Source organism: Coturnix japonica, chromosome 2 (genome assembly GCF_001577835.2).
Source record: "Coturnix japonica isolate 7356 chromosome 2, Coturnix japonica 2.1, whole genome shotgun sequence".
NCBI classification, from domain to species: Eukaryota; Metazoa; Chordata; class Aves; order Galliformes; family Phasianidae; genus Coturnix; species Coturnix japonica.
The window spans coordinates 77,470,219-77,497,326 of record NC_029517.1 but is presented as its reverse complement, the minus strand read 5'-3'; the positions used below and the strand labels follow the sequence as shown (position 1 = coordinate 77,497,326).

Below are 27,108 nucleotides of genomic sequence, written 5' to 3'. Positions count from 1 at the left end.
CATGTTTTAGAGATGTGTGTTCCATTCTGTCTTCTTCTCATGAGAAGCACCAAATTGACTGTAATCATTTTTTCAGTACTTTCATTATTTTTGCAACCATGACAGGAGTGCTGCAGCTGTAATGCTCATACTTGTAGAAGCTTGAAAGCACTGAAAATCTGCTGTGATTAGGCATTCATTTGAGAACATATATCTTCCAAGTATTAAGAAAGTCCTGACAGCAGAAGCTTACACTTAGATAGCATCTAACTGTGGCATGCATGTGTGATAAATAAAAATTGAAGTCCTGCAGACTTCCTCCAGCACCCATGTTCTTGCAGCAGCGGTAGCCCTTGCACGTGGATATCACAAATACACAGATAGATCAACATGTGTAGTGAACGATAAGTTTCACTATTTTTTCACATGTAATGTAAGCATGTGGTTATATCACTTTGTATTTCCATCACTGTGGTTTAGAAATATACTGTGGTAAAAGACAGGACGGCTGTGGTCTAACTGTCCTCAGCTTATCGCCCATTTACATCGCAGCCCACCTCCTCTGAACCAGTTACAACTGGTTCAGTTGACAGGTTTTTTCCACTAAACAACCAAAGCTTCCTGCCATTAGCCCCCCCTGCACCTCACATCTAAAAACATCCACTTGTCCTCCTATTCGGGCCAAATAAATAAGAATAGAAACCTGTCACGAGCAGTATATGCCTTTATAAATACACTACAGGGGCATGTGATCTTTTCCAAATATAAGACTTGCAGCTATACACTTGAGAAGCCCCATAAACTGCGAGGTAAGAGCTATTCTCAACACTGTTGTGCACTGCTTAAAGGCAGGGTTCTTTATTCAAAAAGCTTAAAAGGCCGTGTTTTCTCTCAGTTTTGTTGCACAACATGGTCATCATCTTTTGATTTTGTATGCGAGAAGGCACAAGTGGATTTGAGGATGATTTTAGTAAAAGCAGGCTTGATTCACTGAAGCAATCAAATGTTTTTCTATCCTGATGGACTAACAGGGTACAGGTGAGGGAGGCCTGGACAGCGATATTAGTTATACTGCTCAAATCAACAGTAAGTGCATTCCGCAAATACTTTTCTTGCTGTTTTTTTCACTTGCTTTGGAATCAAGCCTTAGCAAATAATAATGCAGGATATCAGCCCATTTTCAAAGAGAGTTTGATTAAAGATTACAGAATTACAGAGTCTTAAATACTGGAAGGGATTTTTGGAGATCATCAATTCCAACTCCCTGCTAAAGCAGATTCCCTAAAGCAGGTTACAGGAAAGCATCCAAGGTCTTGAGTATCTCCAGAGAAGACTTCACAGCATCTCTGGACAGCCTCTTATCCTCTAAATAAAGAGGATCTCATGTTTAGATGGAGCATGAGAAATGTATTTCAGTTTGTACATATTGTCCCTTGTCCTATCACTGAGCATCACCAAAGAGAACCTGGCCCCGTCCACTTGACTCTCGCCCTTTAGATATTTATAAGCATTTATTAGATTCTCCCTTTCAGTGTTCTCCAGGCTGAACAGTCCCAGGTTCCTCAGCCTTTCCTCATAAAGGAGATGCTCCAGCTTCCTAATAGTAGGAACACTCTGGACTCTCTCTAGAAGTATCCCATCTGTCTCAAATTGGGGACACCAAAAATGGACACAGTACCCCAGATGGGGACTCACCAGGATGGTGTAGAGGAGAACTTCTCTTGACCTGCTGGCCATACTCTTTTTAACAAACCCATTGACCTTCTTGGCTACATGGACACACTCCTCACTCATGGTCAACCTGTTGTCCACCTGGATACATAGTTCCTTTTCTGCAGAAAGAACAATTTGTGCTTGGCCATCCCTTTTACTTTCTTCCAATTCTTATTCATTTGTTGAGCACTTTGTACAATTAAATTGTCTTTATCATCCATCATTCTTGTCTTTTGGCATTCTGCTGCCTCATCAGTAAGGTCGTATTTATAGAGACCTCATTCTATATCTTTATTTTCCTTTTTGGATATTTGCTTGTGACAGATACCTCCTCTATTCTAAAGGTAGATATACTCCTCCTTCAAGAACAGAAGTTTTGTCTCCCTGCTTCTCTTCTAGACATCACCCATCATGTACTGCTAACACACAGACTCTGTAAATAGAGGTAAAGTACCATGACAAGGATCCTTTGTTAATACAGATGGTTGGACGATTTCTTTTGAGCCGAGTCTGTCTCTATTTTGTTCCCTGAAATGCCTTTGACTCTCAATCTGATGTGTTCAAAGCTTGTCTGAATACAGATGAAAGATAATTACATTCCATCAGATTTTGTGAGTATTCAAGCTAGGACAGTGCTGAAATAGCTCATCTAGGAGAGCATTAGACTGAAGATCTAAAGGGGCCTGATTGAGTCCTGAACGTCAGCAGTGGTTTTCTGGTACTTCTGAGGGTTCCAGTTCGGGGCTCATCGGTACAAGAATGACATGGCATGGAGATCCTGGAGAAAGCCCGGAAAAGAGCCAGGAGAGATAATCAAGAGACCAGAGTATCCCTCATATGAGGAGAGACTGAGAGACTTGCTACTGGTTGCTATGGAAATACTCTAAAGACATCTGGCCATAGTACTGAGCAGCCTGCTCTAGGCAGCCCTTCTTGAGCAGTGACTGAAGACAGGCCCATTATAACAGCATGCTGTTGCTGTTCAATAGATAAGATTTAATGGGCTAACTTTTATTTTTCAATGTAGAACTGTGTCCCCATTTAAAAATGTGATTGATAGGAAAATAAATAAACAAATAAAGGATGGTTTTAAGGATTCTTCATTCTCCAAGGAATTCATGTGAACATGGAAAACAATAGAGTGTTCAAGACACATGGTACAGCCTGTAGAACAAATAGACGTCTCACAAGTGCATCTCAAGGAAAGCTTTTATTGCTCTACATCATTACAGATTTGGTGCAGACATTCATCTCCAAGGCTGTGGTACTTAGCCCCAAATCTGCAGAATCTGGAGATGAAGAGTTCAAAGTACAACATCTGAGAATATTTCCTGTACTGTGAGAACGCTTTCTCTATTGAAGCACCAGATTTAAGGTTTTGATGAATTTGAAACAATTTCTCCAAACAAGGTTAGAATTGCTTTTATGTTCATCTAACTTGCTACAAAGTAATATCTTTTATTTTAAACATCATGTCTAGTTGGAATGCTCCTAATTAATCCTAAAATGCAATGATAAAATGCACTGATCTTTTATATTTTGAAAGCTCCATTACACCTCTGCTTATGCATGCAAAAGTACTTTAAGCAGGAGGAGGTTCCTCACCTTGCATTACAGAGTTCCTACTAAAACCCAGGCTATGTAAACTTACTTCATTTGCTCACCTCCACCTCAGTTCAGTACTCAGAAAAGATTAGGGAAACACCATCAGTAAAGCACAGCAGACCCTATTTGCCTTCTCTCTTGGTATTTGTTTTTGATTATATCTAGCGCACAGAGCAGTAGAGCCTATGTAGATAATTATACAGCATAGCAAATTGAAGACAACCTTATAGACCTTTCCAAAGCCAGTATTTATGTTTTCTTTCCCGAGGGCTTAGCTGCACTCTTTGTTCTGTACGTGAAGAAGAAGAAGAGTACGATGACATAGTACATGGAGCTTTTCAGAAGCAAAACAACGTACACCAACTGCGCTGCCTTGTGCGTCAAGTGATCTGCAACAAATGCAAGGCAGAAAATTCTTGTTCAACGTTGGTATTGTACAACCAGGCTCTAAAAGAAACAGGTAGAACCAGATCTGCGCGGTACATTTATATGGGCTGCAATGGGAAGTGTGTAAATACGGTGTCTGACTGTCCCCTGAGCAGGCTGTAGATGGGGCAGATTTCTTAGCGCAAGCGTTGTGCATTTAACTGTGCTGAGTGTTCAAAGCAGTGATGCTTAATGCAAGCTAACAAATCTAGTGCAGTGGCCCAAACAACATCTGCAACAAGCTAACAAAGCCCAGCAAAGGAGGGCTGCTTTTTATACTCCACAACACAGTGATTCAGAGTAGCATGGAAGTCTTTTTAAGTTGCAGAGCCCAGAATTTAACAGATTTCCTGCAAGCTATTTGAAATTTTCACGTTGTTCATATTAAGCGATATCTAACTCTCACATTGGTTTCCCCTATTTTAATTCATTGCCATTACCTCTGTTAAAAACTGTGCTGTTTCCAGATAGAGTGCCACAGTCCTCCTGCTCCCAAGGAGAGCTCTCTGAAAAAGCTAATAGAAAGAGAGTTTAAATGAAAAAACTGGGGTTCTCTTTAATTTTAATAAAGATTAACACATAGAAATAAAAAGAAGAGCAACAGCGAAGTGAAAGTTAGTATTAAAAAATAGTAGGACGCACAAGACATGACTGTAGATTAGTTGTTCACCAGTAGGATTTTATCACAGGGGGAACTTAAGGGGACAAATGTTCATACAGAAGTGAATGAGTGTTCATTGCTTTGACAAGGTGCTTTGCTTTTGTCCTTTTGGGAGTGTGCCTGTTAGGCAGTTTTTTGGCAGCAGCTCTTTTATTTCCAGACTGAAGTCAACCTGAGCACCTCGTTGTCCCTGTCACTGGATGGAGTCTGCTTGCCTTCGGAACATGGTGTTACTAAAAACACAGCAGAATTCAGATCCGAAGGAACCCCCATAATTTTGTTCATTAAAATTTGCTCAACACTAGCGGGCAATCTTGAGAAGAGTATGACCTAATGTTCCCTCCTGGGAATTTGCTATATTAGTGATAGATTGGTGTCTTTAAAACAGCCTCTCTTTCTTGGGCTTTATTTTGTTGTGCGCGCGTGTTTGCTCTTGGTTCTTGGAATTTGAATTCATTGAGTCAGGGGCTTAAACACAAGCCCCTGTCAGAATACACTTGAAACATACTTTGTCAGAGTATATTTTGAAAGTGATAGTTAGATATGACTTTGTTTTCATGGAGTGGAGCTGTACTCATTTATAGCAAGTTGAGCTCAGGAAAGATTCACCTATCCAGAATAAGCAGTTTTTTCAGACATGTTCCCACGATTCAACCAGTTTGTAGGTTTAAACCATTTATTATAGGTTGTTAATTTTTCCCTTCTGAAACTGTACTGGCTTTCAGATTTTTCTTTATGTAATCAGTTTTTCAGCAATTTGATTATATCTTCTTTTTCTTTTTTAACATGGTTGTTACCTCACTGTCACCAGACCATGAATAAGTATCATATTTAAACACTGCTTTACATTCCCATCAGCCTTATTTTTAAGTCCTTCACTTATTATAGCCATGACTGATGTCAGAGGGATTTATGCCTCTGACATTCACAGCTGAGGCACGTAACACAGTTTCGAAGAAATTCTGCATACTACCAAGTCTGGGCAGACCTTTTGATGCAATGCTATTTTACAGCTGGCAACACTGAAGAACTGCTCTTTTCCTGTTACAAAGGGACCTTCATTTGGCAAATTCTGCACAGATTGGTTTTTCTCCTGGAAAAGCTTTGATCGTTTCTACTGATGAGAACTTTAGTCGCTGTGCCTTTAGTTATTGTGTATACGAATACACAAGCTTTCAGGAGTAGTAGTGTACAGTATTATATTTGGAATTTTACTGAAAAATGAAAATACATTAAAGAAAAAAAATAAAGAAAAAGGAGATAAAGACATAGTAAGTAAAATACAAAACTTAAAACACAGTATTTACCTTGTGTGGGCAGTGAATGCTCTCCACTTTCATGCTCGTAATTGCAAAAATATTTCTTGTTTTTGCTCTCCAGTGACACGGATAACCAGGAGCTGACTGAGTACTTATCCTCATCTGGAGACTTCCAGACATCTCCTTTTACTACGTTCTGTGTTACCTCCTTATTTGCTTCATCGGTCCATTTCACCCGAATAACTTCTGGGTAGAATTTCTCAATAAGACAAACATACACCACTTGTCTCTCGTGTTCCTCCTGCAGGATTTCAAAGTTCTCTGGTGGTGAATTCACTTTGTCTGGATTTGTTTTTGGAGGGGAAAAATAAAACAAAACAAAATGAAGAGCTGAAATCTTGGTAGTGTACAGCAATAAATTACAGGTATTCAGAGACAAAATGTTTCTTCTCAGCAAACACTTCAATTCTCTAGTTTATTACGAAATACTTAGGATGGGAATAGCAATGGCTCGTATACAAAATACATTTTTGGTAACCAGATGGTTGGATTACAAGCCTTGCTATCCTTTATGTAAAAATAAGCTTTCATTTCAGCTGACTGTACTTAACATTTATATATTTATACATAGAATCATAGAATGGCCTGGGTCGCAAGGGACCTCAAAGATCATACATACTTGTTTTATATTAAATGGATTAAAACTGATTTCAAGTCAAAAACAGTTAACAAGACACTTTTGCATAACTGGGAATAGAAAATAGGACTTTCAACCTTATTTTTAAGTATGCTATTTCATAGAGAACAGCAAATCAATCGCAGAATTAGAAGACTCAGTTAAAATAGTCTAAACTCACTGTTGTTTATACATTATATATACTATTCCAAGTCCAGAGAATCTTTGATAGAAGCTTTCATACTGTGCCATGTGCATGGCAAAACGTTATTTAGATTCTAAATTGTTCAGTGAACACTTCTATCTATCTAGATAGCTTTGCTCATGCTTCTCCTCAAGCAGCACATCAGACAGAGAAAGAAGTTTTTATCAGTGTACGTTAAAAATGATCTCTCAGAAGATTTCTTGAGTGTTTTATTCAATTAAATTTTGCCTGGTTAGTCAAAACCTTACATATATGCTCACAATTTTTAGAGTTTTTTGTTTGTTTGTTTGTTTGTTAAGCTGAAATAATGTTGAATATATCCATGTCCACTCTCTCTTGAAGCTGAATCAAAATATTAGAGGACTATGGGACAGCCTATATCCTATGGCCTTCCAAGCTGTCAAAGGGTATGTCTGCATAGGTCATAGGCAATAATTAAATAACAGTAATAGTTCCAGAAAGAAATGTGTTCACTTATTTATTTAAGAATGGAAGTTGTTAGTGCTTCAAATGTTTATGCAAAAATAACTGGATGGTGATTTAGTCTACAGAATTTTAAAATTGGGCCTCTACCTTTCAAATCTTTGCAGTTGTATGTCCCCATTATAAAGCCAACTATACACTGCCAATTAATGAGCATCTACTGCACATAATTAGTTAAAGCTCTTGATAAAACTAGGAAAATGCGACCACAAAATGCTCTGGATGTGGGAGGTTGACAGTCTTGTTCTTTTAATAGTGAGCTTGTGGGGATGTTTCAATTAACTCAACTGAAAAGGAAAAAAGCCCATGAAGCTAAAGTGGAAGAACATGTAATATCTAGATAGTGTTTCTATATACAAATAGCATTGCTATCCATATCAGGATTCTAGTATGGGATGTGCTTTATGAAACTTGCTTGATATGTACTCACTTGAATATATTTTAACAAAAAGTGAGCCATTGCCACAGTCCAACCATAGCTGATTTCCATTTCATTAGTCTCTCTGGAATAAAGCCTGTTAGGAGGAGTCCAAACCTCCCAGTTTTTTTCTATACAAAGAATATTTTCTTTATATTATTAAAAAGAATAGCAAATTTAGGAGCATTTTCATTACACATGCAAACTTCTGCTATGCATATGTGGGCAGCATTCATAGGCAATGTGTATGACTATGCTTAATTGCAAGTGCAGGTTCTGGAATTCCCTTCTGTCATGCAGATGGTACTGCTGAAGTATGACTCATTTATTTTTAAGGCAGCAAAGAGATTTAGTGTTTGTCTCCTTACAAGACCCTCTTCTAGATTTCTATGTAAATCCCTCCGCTGACTTTTGACATCTGGATGCAGAGTTCACAGAGTGATCTGGCCGAGTGGTACAGTTTTCATATATTGTGAGAATATGCATTAATATAGTAAATGTCCACTCTACACTATGCTGCCTTTTTTGTTCTTTAGTTACACCCTCAAGAATATGTGCTGTTTATGTTATTGAACAGTTCTCTAACACATGTTTGAAGAGGCACTCATGTCTTTTTAAAATAATATATAACCATGTAGATGTAACCTGCAGATAATTTTTAAGCTAGTATATAGTTTTTCTTGTAATGAAGCAGGGAGGTTTAGGTTGAAATTTTAATTATGCTTGTTTGGATGGCCCCACAAAATGAGCTGAGAGGGCTCAGCTTATAGACAGCATCTTGGTTCTGAAGTGTTGGCAATAACATTGCCTACGCTGAGCCTCCCCAGTAAACTTAAGGAAGGAGCCTCCCATCAACCTTCACTCCAGAACTTTGCCATTACAAAATGTAAAATAAAACAAAACAAATCAACAACAAAAAAAACATCAACCCAAAATAAAATAAACAAAAAAACCCACAAATTTTGAGGAGCTGATGGAAATGAGTTTATGAGTTTTGTGCGAGTGCCAAGTATCTGGTATAACTCACACTGCTGTATTTCCTTACAGAAAATGTTTATGACATTTTGGCCAGGCAAGTATACCATTTTATGTATAAAAAGTGTCTACTTATTTAGCTAAAAAATATGTGGAAACTCTGAGTTCAATTTCAGTTAACATTTCTATTCCCAGAGTCTTCAGTGTAATGTACTTAAAATTCCATTTCAAGCTAATGTTCGCTGTTACTTGATTAAAGATAATAGAATAAACCAAAGCTGTTGATTTCTGAAGCACTGACTGAGCTACCATACAAACTCTATTTGTTTTAAAAATTATTCTTAATTTATTTTTTTCCAGAAAAATTAATTCTTTTTTTAGGGACCCTGAGTGCTTTCGACCACATTATTTTAAATGCATTGATTTTATTTGGTTATACTTTATATAAAGTACATTTATATATTCAGTATGAGACTGCATGCAAGGTCTCAACCACTCATTTTGAAACCTTTTCTTTATCTCTTTCAAACCCTCCAAGGTTCTCATTTTGTAACAGATTTTATGTCTATTTCTCTTTGCACTGAAATAAAGATCTCCAAAGATCCATGGGATTGGAGATTTGTCAAGCACATTTTCATCATCTTTGGGCAAAATCAGTCCTCGTTTTGGTGATATCAATGTGTGGAGGCTGTTTCTCTTGCTGAATCTATTAATGCACAAAAGCATTAATACACACAATATTACTCTGTGACCCATTTCCAATTTCTGTGTAATACAGATTGGTTTGGGTTACCAACTATAAAGAGGAAATATTGTATTGGTAGGCAACTGGAAGTATAACTATTCCGATTGTTTAAATAACCTTTATTTAGATAAACCATTTAGGTAATTACTTAAGTAGTTCTTTCATATCATGGTGTAATTAAGAACAATTGTGGTTTTTTTATTAAAAAATTTAGAGGGGAAAATAAGTCTTATGCCAAAGATGGTGCACATAAAGAAACATCTTGGGCCACCTTTCAACTGAATTAATGAAGGGCACAACAGGAAATCTGGGCTGGACACTCCTGAACAGAGACAGCTCCTCTCAGGTCTTGTTGCAGGAGCCGTTACTCATCTTGGATCTAACTCTGTATACTGAGGTCCATTGCAATATGCTTAAATGAATGTGGGGTCAGGACTACTTACCTCCTACCATACTTGCATATGGAATATTGATGATACTGAGGGGTGTCAATACCAAAATGGCAGCATCACACAAGCATTTCAGTTAATTTGAAATGAATTTTGCTACTGCAAATTCCACGTCACTTTTCTATCATCTGTATTACCTTATTAGAATATCATACCACATTCTTTATCCTCTAGATACCTTAAAAGAAAGAGGTACTCAATTCATCTTCAGGCCCACGATATCCTTGTTATTTTTGCTAGTCATTAGCAGATCTACCTACTAGTACTACTGATGAGTATTAGCTCTGCAGTTTTCTTTAGATTGGCCACTTCTTCCCTTATTTATTTCATGCGCAGTCCTTTCTTCATAACACTGGTCTGGACTTTCAATTCTAATGGGTTTTGATTCAGAACTTCATGTTCTTCCCCATAAACACAAACAAAAAGCAAACACAAAAAATACTAATGAATGCATTAGTCTTTGCCATTTTGATTTAAAAGGGCAGAACATATATTTAATTTAACTTTAGATGATGTGTAAGTAAATGTAAGTATTAAATATATATAAGCAAGATGTATTTTAGAATATAAAACTGCAAAAAATAACTGTAGCTATTTGTCTACTGAACTTCAGTGTTTTTGATGAAATCGTGGTAGATTACTTGCTAATATTTAGGGGTTGGCATTTAAACAAATCATATGTTGCTGCTGCAATTTCTGCTATGGGTTTATTTGCTAGAAGGATTAATAGATTCTTTTTCTTATTACTTCCAAATAAGCTAGCAATGTACTTGTGAGGTGCCAGATCATAAGCATGAGGTAAATATAGGCTTTTAATTCTCTTAATTAATCAGGAATCTTGGCCCCTGTAAAGGAAACAAAATCCTGCAAGTTTTGGTAGATGCTTGAAAATAATTTAATTTAAACTATAATTATTAATGAAATGGTGACTAACTGATCACCAAAGTAAGGGCTTTCATTTAATTCAACACAACTGTCCCAGCATAAATATTTCTATTGAATTATAGTTATGATTTGATAGTCTTTCAGAAAGGAATCATTTAAAACAGTCTTTGATTGATATTCTAGTATAAGGCAATACATTTAATCAGGCTTAAAATATTTGGAATAGTTCCTCGCCCTTGTGCTTCTGTAATAGTCTACTGTAGGATTACAGTGTTTTGAACACCAGTTAATGGGGAAAAAAGAGGATTTTGTCCTCAACCTACCATTCAAATAAATGTCTATGCAGGAAAGGCGAGAAAAAGGTGACTTCTTCAAGTACATGTTAATGAGCAAGAAGAGGAGTATTTGGAGACACTGTTTTATTTCTGCTGCCAAAGTGCTATTTACATGACCAAAAGCACAAATTATATCACTTTTACTAGTCTAACTGAAAAAGGATGTCAGCAATCGCCATTGCAAATTGTTCTTTGAATCTGTATTGAAAAGAGGATTTCTTTTTTTTTATGTTTAATTCACAACTGCTTGATTCTGTTGTTAATCCTTCGGTGGTTGGAAGAAAGCATGAGGGCTCTGGAAACTACACCAGATCATTTTTCACACTATTTCCAAGGAGGAGTATGCTCATAAATGACTAAAAAATAGTTTCTGAATATATTTGTGACCTTAAATCACTGCATTACAAATCAATGGGACTGACAGCATGACAAGATGAAGGAAACCCATGCAGGGACAGGGCTGACCAAAGCTATAAGCAAGCTGAATGTCCTCCAGGACACTCTAATAATCAATTTGTATCAATACACAAAACTCCTATATCTTATTGTAAGGAAAGTAACTTACCTGATACAATGAGCTTTGTACCAGAGCCGAAAACTTGGTGCAAATATCCGGACACGATGGATGAAGTCTTTACAATATCAGATCTGTTATCTTTATATCACAGAACCTTGGAATGTCTAAGGTTGGCAGGATCCTCTTAAGATCCCCTGCTCCAACCTTCACCAAAAGCAGGATGCTCAGACCCATGTCCAGGTGGCTTTTGTAGATCTCCAAGGAGGACACCCACAACCTCTGGGCAGCCTGAGCAAGGGCTCTGTCAACCACACAGCACAGAAGTGCTGCTTGGTGTTCAGAGGGAACCTACTGTATTCCAGTTTTTGCCCGTGGGCTCCTGTCCTGACACTGTGTGCCACTTGTTGAGATGACCCTGAGCCTCCTCTTAGTGAACGTTATGGTGAGAGCTGAGCAGCACAAAAACCCGGATCAGAATATGTGTTATCAGAACATAAAGCAAAACCTCAAATAAACATAAAAACAGCCATTACCAAGACACCCCATTTTCAGGTGAGCAAAATTAGTCAGTTTCCCTCCCAAGTACTTAGTCAAGCCAAACCACGGGCAAGCATTAAAAGCATGTGAACTTTACTTGGAGCAGTAAAATCTTGATAAATATGCCAATATTTTGGGAGGGAAAAGTTAGCGTCCCTACAGTTCAGCATTTTTAATAACTGATAATATGTCATAACCGATAGTAAAAGGTTTCTGCAAAAACTAGGAAGAGAGAGTGGCCTTTCATCTATGCGGGTCTTAATACAGTCCTGGGCATTCTCCCGTCATTTGGTATTGTCAGGCTTAGACAAAAATAAGCGTCTTGCTCTTCTTTGCTCTTCTAAGATTTTGAGTAACTCAGAATTGATGTAGCCTTTCAGAATGAATTAGTCACATCACAAAAATGGAATATGCACCATTAAAGACTAAAAAAAAAAAATCATTCATTTCTCTGATTGTTATCTTCACCACATTTAAATTGATCTTTAAGAAGAAAATAAGGGGTTAATTATACTTCTCCACTGCAATGATTGCCTCATTTTCCCAATTTAATACATAAATGCAATAAATGCAAAACCATGATGTTGTGTTTTGCATCAGGAAATTCTGTTTGCAGATAAAATCCTGAAAAGCATTCGATAGGATTAAAACTAGTGGAAGATAAAAAACCAGAACACATCATGCAGTCAGTATCTAACAGTATTGAAATGCATTTCAAATGTAGCAAGTCTTACTTCACACTCACCTGAAACAATAAGTCTAGTTCCAGTTCCAAATATTTTCTCATCACCATACCACAGTGTGATAATGCTTAGCAATATCTAACACACTTCGTTTTTCTTTCACAAGCAACACAAAGTATCTCTCTGATATAGAGGTTGGTGATAATTTGGCCAGTGTATAACTGAATTTTTAGCATGGACTGGAGTACAGTATTTAGAAATACAATGACTTCTTTGGGGGGGATGAAGTAAAATGTTTTTAAATGCAGCATTTTCTGAGAAGGATGTTGTGCCACGCTTACTTGCTATGCTTGAGCCCTTTTAGTCCTGGGATTTTTGTAACTAAGATCTGCTGCTTTGTAGTCTACTGCACTATCTCTAAAGTAACTTCTGTTATTTTAAGAGGAAATGTGGTAACATTATCATTCCCAAAGGAAAATAAAATTAATTACTAGATATTGTGAATTTAGATGTCTTGCACAATATTGCAGTGTGAAAACACCTTAGATTAAGATTCATCATACTCTTACTTCAAAGCCCATGTTTTACACTCAAAGACCATATTCTAAACAGACAACTAGTATGTGTTTAAATAAATTTGTGCCTGTTCTGAGTGATGACGTTGTTCCCTCTTTGGCAAAAATACCTGCCCATATACAGACAAAATCTAACTGCAAATTGCAGAAAGCTGCAAATTTCTTCTGCTTTTTGTAGTTTTATTTGTTTATAGTCACCTTGGATTTTCTGAGCAAGTTTCTGCAGGCACTGCTGCATGCTTTATAGTGACAACAGCATTCCAACTACAGATTGCACAGTTTTTTCAGAATTAATGAATACAAAGGGAAACCAGTTACTTTCAGTACAGCCAGGATCATGAATTCTATTCAGTTCCTGGAAGTTTTTCTTCCCAATTAATTTAGGCTGAACCACATCTATGAACAAGCAAGTTTTGGCATTTCTGACGAGTTGATCTGAGAGCTGTACTATAAATTTTCACATAATTTGTTATTCTTTCCTGGAACAGCACAAGGAATGAATCCACCCCAATATTTAAAGTTTTATCTCTCCTCATTTTTCCACCCCTCTATCCTTGATAAATATTTAGTAATTTTTCCTGTGATCTCTCTACGCACTACATCAATATTCATGCCCATCAACACCCAAATGCAGCCACATTCACCAATTAAAGACAAAATATGACCTATCAGGCAGAAATTATTTTTCCTAAACACTTACATTATTAATTATAATCTAACAACCCAAATAACAGTGTGAAAATCAGACCCATAACTGCAATACTTACCGGAGACAATCAGCTTAGTTCCTGTGCCGAAGTATTTGATCCACACACTACACACTGCATTTTAGCTTTGCAAAAATCTGAAGTGCTCTTGTGATGTGCAGTCACTGAAAACAAAAAGCAACAAAATGCCTTTTTTTTTTTCCATTCAAGCCCTGGGAGACTGTTTAAGGGATGGGCTGGCATTGCCTTCTTGGAGAATGTCAGGAATTTCAGATTTGCATTCAGTTTTCAGAGCATATAATAATTCCCTTTAGATCAAATCATTGTGTAAAAAGATTCTAAACTTTGGATGGTCAGGTAACTCATCCGTTTAATGCCTAACAAGTGAGGGTATCCTCTTCAATTTTACACACCCAAGGATTATACATCTTAAGGAACCACATACATGCAGGTTACCATCCTTCTCATCCTCAAAGGCATACTCCACCTCTCATCCAGAATTAAGTACCCGGATACAGTTCAGCACTGCGAGCCACTCTGCTGTCTATCATGAATGTGTCCAGGTGCTGCATCTTGTGTTTTGTGTCCCAGCACGTGGCTCTTACCTGTCTGCCTCCTGGAGTTCATCCTGATCCTGAGATAACCACTCACTGACATCTTTTCCTACATCTCAGGAAGGACGATGAAGGCTTTTCCTTTGCACTCTTGTTTCTTTCAGGACAGCCCAAGATAACCTCTGAGAAAACCCTGGCCCTGTCAAACAGCCTCCATGCTTAGCTTGACATTTCAAAGAAACAGTATGAACACTGCTGGGACCGTGTGTGCCGGAATGACTAGAAGCCAATGTCAAGAAATTACAGTTTGTGGCTACAGAGAGGAACCAGACTGCAGATGGCTTAAGCGGTTTAGACCACCTTTCAGTTTAAACAGATGTAACAGAAATGGTCATCCTCTCTAAATTCTTCCGGGCAGAATTGTTGAACAGGCTGCCTGCTGAAATGAATGGTGGTCTCCATCTTCGGAGGTACTTCAAAGGCATGTAGAAGTTGTTTTTAGGGCATGGTTTAGTTCTGGACTTAGTAGTGCTTGACAGATGGGAGGACTTGATGATCTTATGGGGCTTTTCCAGCATCAGCAGTTTTGTTATTTTACTTCAAATTTAATGCAATATGAGCAGTAACATAGGCAGAGAAAGAAGCTGAACAGCTCTTCCCCAGCCACCTTGTCTGTTCCTGCTGGGACTGGACTGTGTCCACAACAGTGAGTAGATGGGAGGTCTCCTTGGAAGAAAGACAGAAAGTGGAGCCCTGTGCGTTGCAGAAAGGTAGTCCAGTTCCTCTGTATGTTTTTGGCTTGCAAGTATTAGTAGGTCAAAATTCAACAACAGCCCATATTGACACCTACTACATCCTTGAAATTGTGTCACTTTTTCAAACCATATGGATAATATTCTTCAATGAGTTACAGATCAAAGAAGAAAGAGAGAAGAGTCTCAGTGTACCACAGTAAAGGAAAATACTAAAGAAAGGCTTGATGATAGGGAAAAATTTCAGTGGATTCTTTTTATACCATGAGTGTCAACGTGAACTCTGAAGCAGTAGCTAAGAGGAACACACTGATTACAGGCATAAATATGGAAAAGTGTTCTTAAGTAAGGGAAGCTCTTTCTGTTGGTACTGGCTTTGGCAGTGCTGCATCCACACTTTTCATATGTGTTGTTACAATGATGACTGGGAATGAAACACGGAAGCTGAAAGCAAGAAGGATGGGGAAAGAGACTGACACATCTGAAAAAAGAAGAAAAATACTCCTCTTCCTTCACCAGCAGTTGATAGTTTCCAATCCAAAATAAGACAATTTTCTTCACTGAAAATCTCAGGACTATTCAAGCTAAAGATCTCTCTTAGTTTTCTAGTCAAGCAAAAGGCTTGAAAATTCTTCAGGCAACATGCTGAAACTTCTTCAGGAACAACAGCATGGAAAAGTGTTGCTTTCTGCTGAAGAAATCATAGAATCATTAAGATTGGAAAAGACTGCTGTGATCATCTAGTCCAACTGTTAACCCACTAAACTATGTCCCTAGCTGTCATCTGCTCAAGGGTAGCATCTGTGTAGTATTAGTTCTGGGTAGCAGCTGATAGAAGATGGGGTGAGAAGGCTGCAGGAATGAGGCAGTAACAATCCTGTGGTTCAGACTGAAGTTGAAGTTGAGTGGTTGAAGGAGTTTTGTGGCTTGATGGTCTCTGAGAATCTCTCATGGTGCGGGTCCCAGTAGGCACAGTAGTATGTAGCAGCATCATCCGGGCTTACATCGTTTATTGTCAGAATGGACAGATTCCGACTAGAAACATTATCTACCATGTACTTATTCCCTGCAAAGCCACTTTCCACTGTAGTTTTCCCTCCTGCAAAGAAGAGTAGCCTCTTTGGAGGATTATTCTCTTTCAGTTGATACCAGTGTATGACAGTGTTATGAAAATTTTCTAGGAAGTCTCTAAAATGACATTGCAGACGCATACTTCCTTGTGACTTGGTGATGGATATAGGGCTCTGTATGGGAATTCCCCACTCAAATCCATCTAGGAAAAAAGAAAAAAAGAGGAGAAATTGTTGTTCAGTGACAATCAGGGATTTGGGAAGATATCTTTTAACTCATCCATGGGTTCCTGTGAGGAGTAAGCTTAAGAAAGCAGAATGTAGAATACAAAGTGGTTGTGGTCATAAGAGCTGCCAGCATCAGCATGTTCGTTGCTTCCACTCAACTGTTGATGAGGCACGGAGGAAAATGAATGGGGCCCTGAATAGAGACAGCAGTGAGTTGGAGTCTCTGGTGATGGGATATTTCTGTGTACACAACACGGGGATGTGCTGGCGGAAAAGCCTCAGCAAATAGCAATACCAGACTATAGTTCCTTGTGAGCTGGTGATGGATAAAGGGCTCTGTGTGAGAGTTTGATGTGCAAATCCATTTAGAGAAAAAAAAAAAAAGAGAGAGAGAGAAACAAAAAAAAAAAAAAAACAAAGAGAAAAAGAGAACTTAAGTCATTAGTTGGAAATTATTTCCTTGGGAAGATAACTGTTATGTCATCCATGGGTGCCTGTAAGGAAAAATAAGTGGAAGGACTTACAAGACCACTCAGTTGCGACCAGCAGAGCTGCCAGCAGCAGCATGTTTGCTGCTCCTGCTCTGCTGCTGTTGAGAGTCAGAGATGAGTGAGTGGGGCCCCAGATGGCGACAGCAGAAGTTGTCGCAGAAGTCTCTAGCGATGTTTTTTTCTCTGTGCATAGCAACGTAGGACTCTGATAACACATCAGCCTGGGGTCGGAGTAAGGCCAGCAAACCTGATCATTCAGGTTTGTTAAAAGATTATAATCCCACTTGATTTTCAGACAAGTGCAAGAGTTATTGCTCATTCCAAGGACTTGAATTTTGCATAAGAGCTACTGAGAAAGGACTGAGAGCAAGAGCAGCTCCAGATGGACATCAGGTGCAAGGCTGCCAGCTGAGAGGCCACCCTGCTGGGCACAGAGCATGTGCAGTCACTCCAAGGGGATGGGAGGTATGTCCTTTTCCATGCTGGAGATCAATCAGTTAACCCAGCTTGCTCGCCCATCCCCAGCACGACAAAACACACTCTGCCCATGCTGCCCTCCATGAAGAGCTGGTAGCTACTGACTTTCAGCAGCAGTGCAGCAGCACTGTGAGCGTGTGCCCCATATTTGATTTGGAGTGTGGGAGGAAATGCACAGCCTCAGGACTTCAGTTTTGAACCTCAGAACAGATGCAAACACTTCTAGGAGAGAAATACTGGAAAACAAATCAGAATATCTCATGGCAACTTGGTGTTAAGCACAAGTGGCTAAGAGGATTGGACGACTCCCTCTCTTCCTTGTAAACAGTAACAGCAAAGACCGTTTCATTTTAAGTCAGGACAGGAAGGTATGGGGCTTCAGTGCATGTGCAAGGAGGAGGGAAGGATGGGATAGACTTAAAGAAGGGAGACAGAGACACAGTCGTTCCTTGCAGCAGCACCCCAGGACAATCTCCTGGATGGGCAACCTCAGTTAGTTACAGTCACATTTGTGTTAGTGACTGTCTGGAGAGAACATGAGTCTAAACCCGTGCAGCCAAAATCTACCAGGACAGATGAAATGTGTATCGATTCACTGCTATTCCTCTGGCCACAGAGCAGAAATCTGACTGATACCTGATTCCAGTTGAAAACAAATGGCGCATGGTAGTGATGGGAACTCACACATCTAATGTCCAAATGACAGCTACTGTCTAAGTTTTGTCCTGAAGTTTTGTAACACAGCAAGTTTCCCTGTAGGCATAACTACAAATCGAGCTTTGTGCTGTCAGTTACAAGAAGGCACGTATACTGGACAGATTCCTTTCCAACCATACATCTTTCCAGGTGAAGATTATTAGCAAATATACTTGCCACCGAAGAAATGCATAACATGGACTTTGCAGATAGCTTCATAAACCTTCATTTGAGAGAAGAAAATATCTAAAATCCTCTAAGAGATTGTGATGGAACTCCTTCAGGATGAGCAGCTCATCCACACCACCGGAGTTGCTCTGGTTTATTCCAAATGATCTGTGAGCTGCTGAGGAAGTATTTGTTGTGGTGATCATTTGGCTTCTGTTACAGTGAGGGTCCCAGTAGGCACAATAGTAAGAAGCAGCATCATCCGGAATGACGTTCTTGATTGTAAGAGTGCAAATTTTCTGTCCAGCATTTGCTTGAATCCTATATCTGTTCCTATTAAAGCCCTCATCTGGAAATGTTCTCCCTGCTGAAAAGTACATCATCCTCACAGGGGCCTTATTCTCCTTTTGTTGATACCAGTGTATGACAGTGTTATCAAAATTTCCAGAGAAGTCTTTAAAATGACACTTCAGATCTGCATTTCCTTGTGACTTGGTGATGGATACTGGGCTCTGTATGGGAGTTTCCTGTGCAAATCCATCTAGAATTTTGAAAAGGAAAATTCAAAATAAATAAAAAAATAATAGAGAGAGAAAGGAGAAAAAGAGGATAAAATATGTTACTCGTTGAACACCTTCCAGTTGGGAAGCCATCTGTTAGCGCAAAATCTATTGTTGCCCATGAGGAAAAAGAAGCTGAAGGACTTACAAGACCATGCAGTTACGACCATCAGAGCTGCCCGCAGCAGCATGTTTGCTGCTCCTGCTCAGCTGCTGTTGATACTCAGAGATGTGTGAGTGGGGCCCCAGATGGGGACAGCACTGAGTGGGAGGAGAACTCTCCAGGCATGTTTTTTTTCTGTGCATAAAACTTGGTTCTGTGCTTGTCAAGAACCTACAGCTTCCTGGGAAAGGAGCAAGACCAGAGAATGCTGAGGTTGTTTTGAAGGCGGTGGTCCTGTCTGTTTACAGAGAAATATAGAACAAATGCTCTATCCAGGCAGAAAGGCATGTCCAGCACAAGCTGTGTTCAGAGCCTTGCAAAACCACCACTATGGAAAACCCTATGTGGCTGCAGTTCCAGAATCTCCAGTGCAGTTCCTCACAGGATGCTGTGCATGAGGGTTGTATTCAAACACAGTACTCAGATTTTGGAGCTAACTGTCAGACAAACACCAGCTTTCCTTGGATGGTGAAAAGAGGCTTTGAGTGTAGTCCCTGAGTTTTAGAAGTCAATGCACTTTGCTCAAAGGGAATGTTGGAGACCAGGCCATGGAAGAAGAGTTAAGTTCAGTCTGGTTTCATCAGGTGAGACAATAAAATGGGTCTTTCAGGGCTGGAGAAGGAGTTGGTAATAACTGAACTGCAAGGGAAGGCAGCAGAAGAAAAATGAAGGAGGATCTAGAATATCACGTAGTTTTGTCTCATTGTTTCACATGTGTCTCCATTCAAGTGAGGGACTCAAGGGAAATGAGATATGTTTCTCTGCTCGCTCCATGGATTTTAATAAACGGGAAATTTACAACTCCTTGTTGTTCGCAGGCACAGACTGTGTTCACTGTAAGGTGAATGCTCTGAGTACAGTCAGCTCTTCACCATAACAGTAAAGCCACTGAGTTTTAACCTTCTGTGACTGAGAACCTGCAGTTTCTTCATGTTAGAGGTACTTGTAAGTACAGAAAAATATTCAGATTATTAATTGACATATTCCATTACACACTGGCCAAGTTCATCTTTTGCTTTTCCTATCCTGCTGCAGAAAATCACCAGAGAAATGGGGGATAAAGAAGTATCTGCACGTGGTACGAGTTCATAGCTAGAGGTTCAGAGTGCCAAATGCCTTTTTGCACAGCTTATCATTGCTCATCTAATGCTGGGTATTTTGGATAATTCCAGTATGCACAGTAGTAAGTACCGGTATCCCTCTGGGTGGCTTTCTTTATTGTCAGAACACAGTTGGAAGGATTTTTCTGGGCTTGAAACTTCATTCTATCGATGCTTTTATCAAAGGTAGGTGAGTACCCAGACATGTACAGTATCCTTTTGGGTGGCTCCCCGCGAAGCTGCCTGTACCAGTGCACAGTGTTGTCACTACTCAGCTGGCATGTCATGGAGACTGAGCTGCCCGCCACCAGCGTGCGCTCTGCCGGGCTTTGCACCGGTGCAGCCTGTGCATCTCCACCTGCAAGGGAAAAGGGGAAACCACATGTAGGCAAGGAAGCACCGAGCTCTGGAGCAGGGTCTGTTATCTCCATGCACAGGATGGAGAGGAGAAAGTGAACAGCACTTACGGGACCAAAATGAAGTCACAATGAGTAAGGGAAGCAGCAGCATGTTGTCTGCATGAACGAACTGTTGAACTGAAGTCGTGGTACGAGTGTTATAAAGCCATCAAGATGGAGAAATCCTCAGTGGCTGAGAGGAGGAAATGACTCATGGCTCATCCAACAGAAGGTCTTCAGCTCACTACAGTAGAGCGCATATTTGTGTGCGGTAAATTCTCTGTCAAACAAAATGCAATCAGTAACACTACAAAGGGGACCTAAGATACAGTCTAATAACGTCTTTTTCTGCATTCATCTATCTATCTATCTATCTATCTATCTATCTATCTATCTATCTATCTATCTGCTATATCACATTAAATCTTACCCACAAATCTTGTTAAGCATGGAAACTGAAACCAGGGTTGTTCAGTTGTGCCCTTCCCATGGCCACTTTGCTCAGAACCCTGGATCTGCCCAAGAAGCAACTTTCATCAGCCCACAGAACAGTGTGTTCTCAATGTGACTGCCACATAAGTGTCTTGGCTTTCCTCTTGGATTTCCTTCCCCATTTCAACTTGTGGGGATTTCATGAAGGCTGAGAGATGGGGGCAGGAAGGCAGCTGTGGTTTTTGGCCCTTGAATGAAAGTGTGCTGCTGAAGCTGCAGCCGGCTTTCTGTAAGGGCTGCCTGCAGTCTGTTCCCTCTGTGAGACACCCAGTAGGCACAATAGTAGGTACCTTTATCATCACGATGTACATTAAGAACTGAGAGAGTGCAAATCTTATTCCCCACTTTGGAACACAAATATTTGTTCTTATAGGAATCCGAATCGTAGTTAACTTGTGATACTCCTGTCACATAGAGAAGCCTTTCAGGAGCTCCGGCAGGCAGTTGTCGGTACCAGTGGATGTAGGCACCCTGGAAGTCATATATGCCCTCGACTTTGCACTCCATTCTCACAGTTGTGGATTCCTTTTTGATAACAGATGGTGGACGCTGTTGCAGCAGCACTTGTGCATGTCCATCTATCAGAAGGAGAGAAAACACAGCAAGTACTGCCAGCCTGCTGCCCACAGCTGTGTGCGGAACAGCCTCCTGCCGCTGCTGCTCCCAGTGGATCCACCACAGGGAGGGGAATGGATGCAAGCAGGCTTCAGCCAGGGCCAGAACTGGCAGCAGCAGCATTCTTCTCAGGGTGCCTGCTTGCCTCTGCCCCAGAGAAAGCCCCCAGCTGTGTGGCAGGGGCAGGGGCTGTGCCTGAGGGAAGGATGTGAGTCACTAGCAGCCACCCAGAGAGGGGCCCTGCACAGCCAGCAGGTGTTGCTGTGATAAAGCAGCACAACAGAGGGACCTTGTAGCCTGGGGCAAACAGTACAGGAAAGGGAAACCTTTCAGAGCCCACATAGCCTATGCCTAGAATAAAGATGCAGAGGGGAGGGGAGGCCATTCCCACAAGTGTTCTGGCATTGTAGGGTCTGTTTTGGGAGGCAGAGCATGTCTTTGTGCAGGCTCCCTACGGCTCTCTGCTGCTGTGCATCCCATCTGGCACAGTAGTAGGTCGCAGCGTCTTGTGCGGTGACTCTGCCCACTGTCAGGGTGCACTCAGATTTGGTGAGGTCCTTCTCCATGCTGAATTTCCCCTCATCGGACTCATTCTCAAGGAACAGCCTGGTTGCCATGTAGGCAATGCGCCTGGGAGCTCCCCCAGGCCTCCTGCGGTACCAGTGAATGAAGACTTGGTCAAAGTTGGAGACGGAGATGTGGCAGGTGATGAGCACTGTTTTGCTTTCAGGCTTGCTAATGGACACTGGACTTTGCTGGAGGGCTTGTGCAGAGCCACCTAAGGGAAAGCAAGAGAGAAACGGGGAAGACCAAACTGGAACAGCAGAGGTCCCTGCTGTTCATGCAGGCAGCAGAGTGAGCAGGGCACGTACAGGAGAAACCAACTGCCAGGATGAGAGCTGTCAGCAGCCACATGGTTGCTCCTCTAATTAGGGCTTCCCTGCACAGACAGCCTCAGTCTCACATTTGAGAGGTCCCAAAGCAGATCTGAGCAGTGGAAGTCACTTCTTGCTGTGACTTTCAATGGGGCTGTTCTACCTGCCACTGTGATCAAGAAGCATTTGCAGCCATTTCCCTCGGAGCGTTATAGTATAGTATAACGTGCAGGACACCTGCAGGCCAGCAGGAGCAGTGCATTCAATTCCGTGTTCTTTCTGCTCTCTTAACCCACTGGAGAGCCATTTGTAGAACATTTTTCAATGTGTTTCATGCTGCTTAAATATTTTCTCATTAAAACAGAACATGCTTCCATCTCCTAATGCTGCACACAGGCCTAAGGATTGTTCAGCGGGCTGGCATTTATCAGGCAATCCCAAAGCTTGTGTAGAGATTGGATTAGGAAAGTCAAGGCTCAGAAGGAGCTGAACTTGGCGAAGTATGTCAAAAAGAACTACAGGTACATAGGCAGGAGGAGAGAGATCAAGGAGAGTGTTGGCCCTCTGATTGAGGACGAAGAACCGGCTTCCTCAGACATGGAAAAAGCTGAGGTGCTCATTAATTGCTTTGCCTAAGTCTTCTCTGTCTGTCAGGGTTCCCATGTCTGCCAGGACCCTGAATTCCCAGTTTTAAGAAAGGGAGAAAGGATGAGCCAGGGAACTGCAGGCCAGTGAGCCTCACCTCTGTGCCTGGGAAAATCAAGAAGCAGATCCTCCAAGAAGCTATGTTAAGGCTCATATGAGACGAAGATGCGATCCAAGACAGCCAGCATGGCTTCACCAAGGGCAAATCTTGCCTGACCAATCCGGTGGCCTTCTATGATGAAGTGATGGCATCAGTGGACGGGGGAAGGGCGATGGATTTCATCTATCTGGACTTCTGCAAGGCTTTGGCATGGTCTGTCACCATATCCTTCTCTCTTAGTTGGAGAGGTATGGATTTGAAGGATGGACTGTTTGTTGAATTAAGAACCGGTTGTCTGCATACAGCCAAAGGGTTGTGATTAATGGTTCTATGTTGGGGTGGATGTTGGTCATAAGTTTGCGTCTTTGGGGGTCAGTCTTGGGGCCAGAGCTCTTCCACATCTTCCTCACTGACAAAGATGATGGCATTGAGTGCACCCTCAGCAAGTCTGCAGATGACACCAAGCAGAGCGGTGCACTTTGGAAGGAAAGGAAGCCACCCAGAGGGACCTGGACAGGTTGGAGATGTGGGCCCTTGCAAAGGTGATGAGGTTCAGTTAGGCCAAGTGCAAGGTGTTGCAGTTGGGTCAGGACAATCCAAGGTGTTTACACAATCTGAGGGAAGAACCCCATGAAAGCAGCCCCTCAGAGAAGGAGTTGGAGTTTCTGGTGGACGAGAAGCTGGACAAGAGGTAGCAGTGAGCACTTACAGCCTGGGAGGCCAACTGTGTCATGGGTTGCATTGAAAGAGGAGTGGCCAGCAGGGAGATGGAAGCGATTGTCCCCCTCTACTTGGCTATTGTGAGGTCCCTGCTGGAGTCCTCAGTGAGTCCAGGCCTGGGGCCCTCCCTGAGTGCTGCATCCAGGCCTGGGGCCTCCAGCACAAGAAAGACATGGACCTCTTGGAATGGGTCCAGAGGAGGGAAACGAAAATGATCAGAGGGACGGAGCACCTCTTCTATGGAGAAACATTAAGGGAACAGGGCTTTTATGTCTTGTAGAAGAGAAGGCTCTGGGCAGAGCTCATAATTGCCTTCCAATAGTTGAAAGGTGTGAATAGAAAGGAGGAGGTCCGTGTTTTAACAAGGGTGGATAGTGACAGGACAAGGGGGAACGGTTTTCTTCTGAGGATATTTAGGTTAGATAAGGCAGGTTTAGTTTTGATATAAGGAGGAAGGTTTTCACTCCGACGGTGATGATGCACTTGAACAGGTTGCTCAAGGTGGTTGTGGATGCCCCATCTCTGGAGGCATTCAAGGCCAGGCTGGATGTGGCTCTGGGCAGCCTTTTGTAGTGGCTGGCAACCCTGCACATAGCAGGGGGGTTAAAACTCAGTCATCATTGTGGTCCTTTTCAACCCCAGCCATTCTATGACTCTGATTTTATAAACTCAAAGTGCAATACTGCGGAGCAGCCCTCTCCCTCCTACCTGCAACCCAGAGCTTTCACATTCTGAGTGTCCCAAAAATAGTCTTTCCACTGGTAGTTTACAGATATTGATGCCACCAGGGTCCTTTCTATGACCAGAAATCATTTACATACTCAGAACATTATTTTCCCAGCACAACAAAATCAACAAAGACTCTTGCTATTTCGGCCTCTAAACTGATTGTAGTTTCTCATCCAAAGTCATCCCTTTCATCTCTGTGAGATTCTGTGAGATTTTGTGCACACCCAAATTATCGGGAACAATCTAAACCTGCGGATATTTCTTTCACATGTCTCTAGTTCCTAACAGCTTCCTCTGTGTAAAGAAAGAGCTGATAGGAGAAACAGCAGATCAACCACATTTTACTAACAGTTGTGAGAGGTTTGTTCCTGCACAAACAAAACTGTATTGAGGTTTCTCTCATATGTGGTATAAAGTCAGCAAGTCACTGGAGGGGCTTTACCTTGCTCCATGCATCTCACAGTCTTGATACCGCACACCTGTTAGGAATAGGTGTGTCCTGCAAGGAAGTCTGATTTGGGTACCTCAATTGAGCTCAGTGCTGAGAGCTCACAAAGCATTGAGTGCTTGCAATGTCTGTGAGTCCCAGCGGAGTCCCAAGAGTGAAGTCTAGGTCCACAGCAGCAGAGTTCTGTTCCTAATACAAAGTGTGAGAGAAGTGCTTCCTGAAGAGCTATCATATGTAAGAACAACTGCTGTTCATTTCCTGATAAAGTGCTTGCCAACCATAACCATCAGGTTTTGATAACCCTTGCTGTTGTTTTCCTGCCTTTATGGCAAAACCAGTTGGAAGTGAAAACCCGGTGCTGTTGGAAACAATTGTGTGGTTGGTGAGGTGGGAAAAATATGGAAGTTTAATTTCCAGCTGTCCAAAGAGCCGCAGGATCAACAGGAATGCTGTGCTGGCATTGGCCCTGCCCATCAAGGCTGAACAGAACCAGTTCTCTTAGCCTTTCATCATAGGGGAGATGCTCCAGGCCCTTCATCATCTTCGTGCCCCTCTGCTGGACTCTTTCCAAGAGATCCCTGTCTTTTTTGCACTGGGAGAACCAGAACTGGACACAGTATCCAGATGAGGAAAGAGAAAGAGAATGAAAAATAACAGAGCTGACAGCTTCCCTGGGCAAGACCAGGAAGGCTATGAACAAGGAGCTGGAATCCTAGAACACCACATGAAATGAAGGGCAGTCCAGAGCCCAAGAGGCATCTAGTCTCACTGAAAAGTGGCAAAACAAGCACTGTGAGCCATCCTCAGGACAGGTGCCCTGAGAACCAGCATCCCTCCTCCTTCCTCAAAATTACTGGCAGTGTGTAACAAGACAAAGCCTGACTTCTCTAACACGGGAACAGTGGTGGAAGACAAGATGACAACATCATCAGAAACGCCAAGGAAAACAGCTTAGTTTGTCTTAGTTCAGCAACAAGCTGCAGAGTTTCTTGGCATGTTGGCTGTAATTTAGTCCCTGTGCACCAAACAAAAATACCTCCCTTTCCTCTTCACGTGATGTTAGCCTATTGAACACTTTCATGCTGCTTGAAGTACAGTAAGAGTCAACTGATGGGGTGCAGACATCTGTGGAACTGGGCCCTGTGCCCCTCAGCCCTCTTTTCAATATCACTACTCCAGAGGTGGCAGGGATCCAGAGATCAAATATGACCTGATTACTTATCTGGACACTCAATCGATCCTCCATCTATTCTTTGTGCACTGTCATGTGTGGCCTGACTTCACTTTCAACCACACATTCATTAGCTGGATGGAGAAAACACTTAGAACAGCAATCCCAAGTCAGCCCTCTCGTCCTCAGAATGAAAAAGCCACCACCAAACATCAAGGATCTCACAGACCCTCCAGCGGACCACTCATGCCATCCCAGCACAGCCTCTCAGAGGACACCAGGCCCTCTCCTCCCCACTGCCCTCCCTTGGAGATCAGGGCAGATGAGGCACTACCTCCCCTATGCTCAAGGGACAGAGGTGAAGGACAGCAAAGGAGAACTCCCACCACCCTTGAAACCCAGCACTTCCTGATTGATTGCATGTCCCTAGGCTGCCTGCAGGGTGTCAGTACCCTTTGTGCCCTCTCTGTTCCTGTTGGGCAACAGGCTGTCTCCGCTTGCAGGCAGCCAGGCAGCTGCCAAGTAGAAGGCTGTCCTGGCCTGATCCTGACACTCACCAGTACAAACGGATTGGAGGCATGGCACGAAGAAGAGAGTGGAGTCTCTATGCGGCGTTTTGCCCAAGGGCTGGCTACAAGTTCTCTCTAGCAAGCACAATGGCACAAGTGAGCCCTTCCCATAATGGTGTCCCTCCGTACCCCCTGTCCTTCCTTCTTTAAACTGGGGCATCTCACAGGCCATAGGCCCCAACTGCCGTGTTTGGGTTGCCATGGAACACTGTACATAGCTGATGTCACTAGTGTTACGAGCCCTTCAACGGCCA

General features: G+C 41.7%; 1 protein-coding gene and 3 gene segments (V, D, J or C); all 4 read right to left on the bottom strand.

The window, feature by feature from the left end:
* Positions 1–2,883: 2,883 nt before the first annotated feature.
* On the bottom strand, positions 2,884–17,349 carry LOC107309863 (immunoglobulin kappa light chain). Its single transcript, XM_032442558.1, has 6 exons — positions 16,962–17,349; positions 16,072–16,412; positions 13,894–13,924; positions 5,692–5,985; positions 4,164–4,238; positions 2,884–3,686 (listed from the first exon to the last, which is right to left on the bottom strand). The coding sequence occupies exons 1-6, from the start codon at positions 17,245–17,247 to the stop codon at positions 3,547–3,549; spliced, it is 1,167 nt and encodes a 388-aa protein (XP_032298449.1). The 5' UTR covers positions 17,248–17,349; the 3' UTR covers positions 2,884–3,546.
* Positions 17,350–17,552: 203 nt separating this feature from the next.
* Positions 17,553–19,372, bottom strand: LOC107309861. The segment is given in 2 exon segments: positions 17,553–18,810; positions 18,978–19,372. Coding segments are annotated over 2 exon segments (537 nt in total).
* A 34-nt stretch (positions 19,373–19,406) lies between these two features.
* LOC116652919 lies at positions 19,407–20,605 on the bottom strand. The segment is given in 2 exon segments: positions 19,407–20,450; positions 20,560–20,605. Coding segments are annotated over 2 exon segments (369 nt in total).
* On the bottom strand, positions 20,603–27,108 carry LOC107309862. The segment is given in 2 exon segments: positions 20,603–22,375; positions 26,843–27,108. A coding segment is annotated over 1 exon segment (615 nt).